General features: G+C 31.7%; 1 protein-coding gene across 1 annotated transcript; it reads left to right on the plus strand.

Annotated features, from left to right (window-relative positions):
• Nucleotides 1-242: 242 nt before the first annotated feature.
• On the plus strand, nucleotides 243-1,181 carry LOC141542787 (olfactory receptor 6C76-like). Its single transcript, XM_074267373.1, has one exon. The coding sequence runs from the start codon at nucleotides 243-245 to the stop codon at nucleotides 1,179-1,181; it is 939 nt and encodes a 312-aa protein (XP_074123474.1).
• The last annotated feature ends 1,348 nt before the right edge of the window (nucleotides 1,182-2,529 follow it).

Consider the following 2,529-nt stretch of genomic DNA (forward strand, 5'->3'; position numbering starts at 1 on the left):
TCCTGTAGAAGGTGAAATTTTAGTTGGGATTTAAGAAAGCTGGATAGACAGAAGCAGGGCATCTCCTATTTCTTTCCTGGGCTTCATAGTCTACATTCTAGACATCTATTGTGGACTATTTCCTTTCACTTTGCCTTGTGTGGTTTTCTACACAATAGAGTTTTCCAATAAATGTGTTGTAACTTATCTGTTATTTTTCTCTTATTTTCACCTGCATAGCCAGCAGAAGTCAAGTATGAGCCATGAGAAATAAGACATCAGTGACAGAGTTCATTCTCCTGGGACTGATAGATGACCCACAGTTAGAGATCTTGATTTTCTTCTTTCTATTTCTCACCTATATATTGAGTGTAACTGGCAACCTGACCATCATCACTCTCACTCTGCTGGACTCTCGCCTCAAGACTCCCATGTATTTCTTCCTTAGGAATTTCTCCTTCTTAGAAATATCATTTACATCTGTTTCCATTCCAAGGTTTCTGGTCAGTATAGTAACAAAAGAAAAAACAATTTCTTATAATTCTTGCATGGCCCAAGTATTCTTTTTTATCTTTCTTGGTGCAACAGAATTTTTTCTGCTAGCTGCCATGTCCTATGATCGCTATGTTGCCATCTGCAAACCCCTACACTACATGAATATAATGACCCCCAAAGTCTGTAGCCAGCTTGTAATCAGCTCTTGGCTGGCAGGTTTTATCCTTATCTTTCCACCAGTCATCATGGGCCTTCAATTAGATTTCTGTGATTCCAATGTGATTGATCATTTCTCCTGTGACCCTTCTCCAATGCTAATGATTTCTTGCACAGACACCAAAGTATTAGAAACTGTCATTTTTTCCATGGCTGTAATCACACTCATGGTCACTTTGGCTTCAGTGATTCTCTCTTATGCATTCATCCTCCAAACCATTCTAAGAATTCCTTCTGCCCAGCAAAGGAAAAAGGCATTTTCTACTTGTTCCTCCCACATGATTGTTGTCTCCATCTCTTATGGGAGCTGCATCTTCATGTATGTCAAACCCTCAACAAAGGAAGGAGTGATTTTGAACAAAGGGGTAGCAGTGCTGAATACTTCTATTGCCCCTATGCTGAACCCCTTCATTTATACCCTAAGAAACCAACAAGTGAAGCAAGTATTTAAAGACAAGGTAAAAAAGATTTTTTTCTCACAAAATAAGTAATTATTTTTAAAAACCCACACCAGAAAAATAAAGGAAACCACATAAAAACCATAAACCACACAGTTCCTTTAAAGATTCATTTTTTTCATGCATTTCTCTTCATAGTAGTATGTAAATTTGTTTATCTATAAAAGATGATTCTTATATTTTATTCGCTTTTACCTATATATTTATGTTTATATTAAAATGCAATTGATTATTGAAAAAGTATTCTGCTTTCCAATAAACAAACAAAATAACCGTAATATAGTTATTTAATCAAATCTTATTTTTCAAACTGTTCAACACTAGGAATTTTCATAGTATTTAAATTTTCATAGTATTTGAGCAAGGAAGGTGAAATAGATATACCATAAAGAATACTTTAAGCAGTATATGAATGTTGTCTATTATTATTGATTCTATTAAATTTTTTCTTTTGTGAAAGAGAAATATTAAAATGTACATTTATCATTGTACTATTATGGCTTTTAAAATTTTGGTGAATTTTCTTATGAATTTATATGTAATTTCATTTATCTAATATATAAATGTGTGTACATATATATATTCAGATATAATTTATTTTTGGTGTATATTTGTATATGCATATTATTTAGTGACTTCACACAAAATGGATTTCTATTATTCTGAGCAAATACAGCATAATTTGGGACTTAGATCTGAAATTAGTACATAATCAAACACAAATGCAGTTAAAGAAAATAAATTTCCTTAAAAAGGATTTAGTGTGATATACATCCTAGTTGCTCATTCTAGTAAAAAGGTAAGCAACATCTAACTAAAACAATCAGTAAACATTATTTGTAATGGGGATAAACTGGAAGCATTCCCAATATTATGGGGGGTGTAAAACAAGGATGCCCATTATAAGCAGTAATATTCATTATTGTACTAGAAATATTGACTTTAACAATAATAAAAGAAAAATAAATTAATGGCATTAGAATAGGCAAGATAAAATTATCATTCTTTGCAGAAGAATCCTAGAAAATCATACAAAAAATCTACTAAAACAATTAAAAGCTTTAACAAAGTTGCAGCATATAAAATAAATAGAAATCATCAACATTTCTTTACATTATTGACAAAGCCCAGCAGCAAATGATAGAAAGAGAAATTCCATTTAAGATAACTATAGAGAAAATAAGATTTGAGGTCATCTACCTGACAAGACTAACCCAGGAACTGTATAAACACAATTACAAAAGATTCTTCATGCAAAATAAAGTTAGGTGTAAATAACTGAAAAAAATATCAGTTGCTTATTGGCAGGTTGAGATAATAGATATAAAAATTCTGCCTAAATTGTTCTATTTATTCAGTGACATACCAATCAAACTGAACC

The sequence above is a fragment of the Sminthopsis crassicaudata genome, chromosome 5 (assembly GCF_048593235.1).
Source record: "Sminthopsis crassicaudata isolate SCR6 chromosome 5, ASM4859323v1, whole genome shotgun sequence".
NCBI classification, from domain to species: domain Eukaryota; kingdom Metazoa; phylum Chordata; class Mammalia; order Dasyuromorphia; family Dasyuridae; genus Sminthopsis; species Sminthopsis crassicaudata.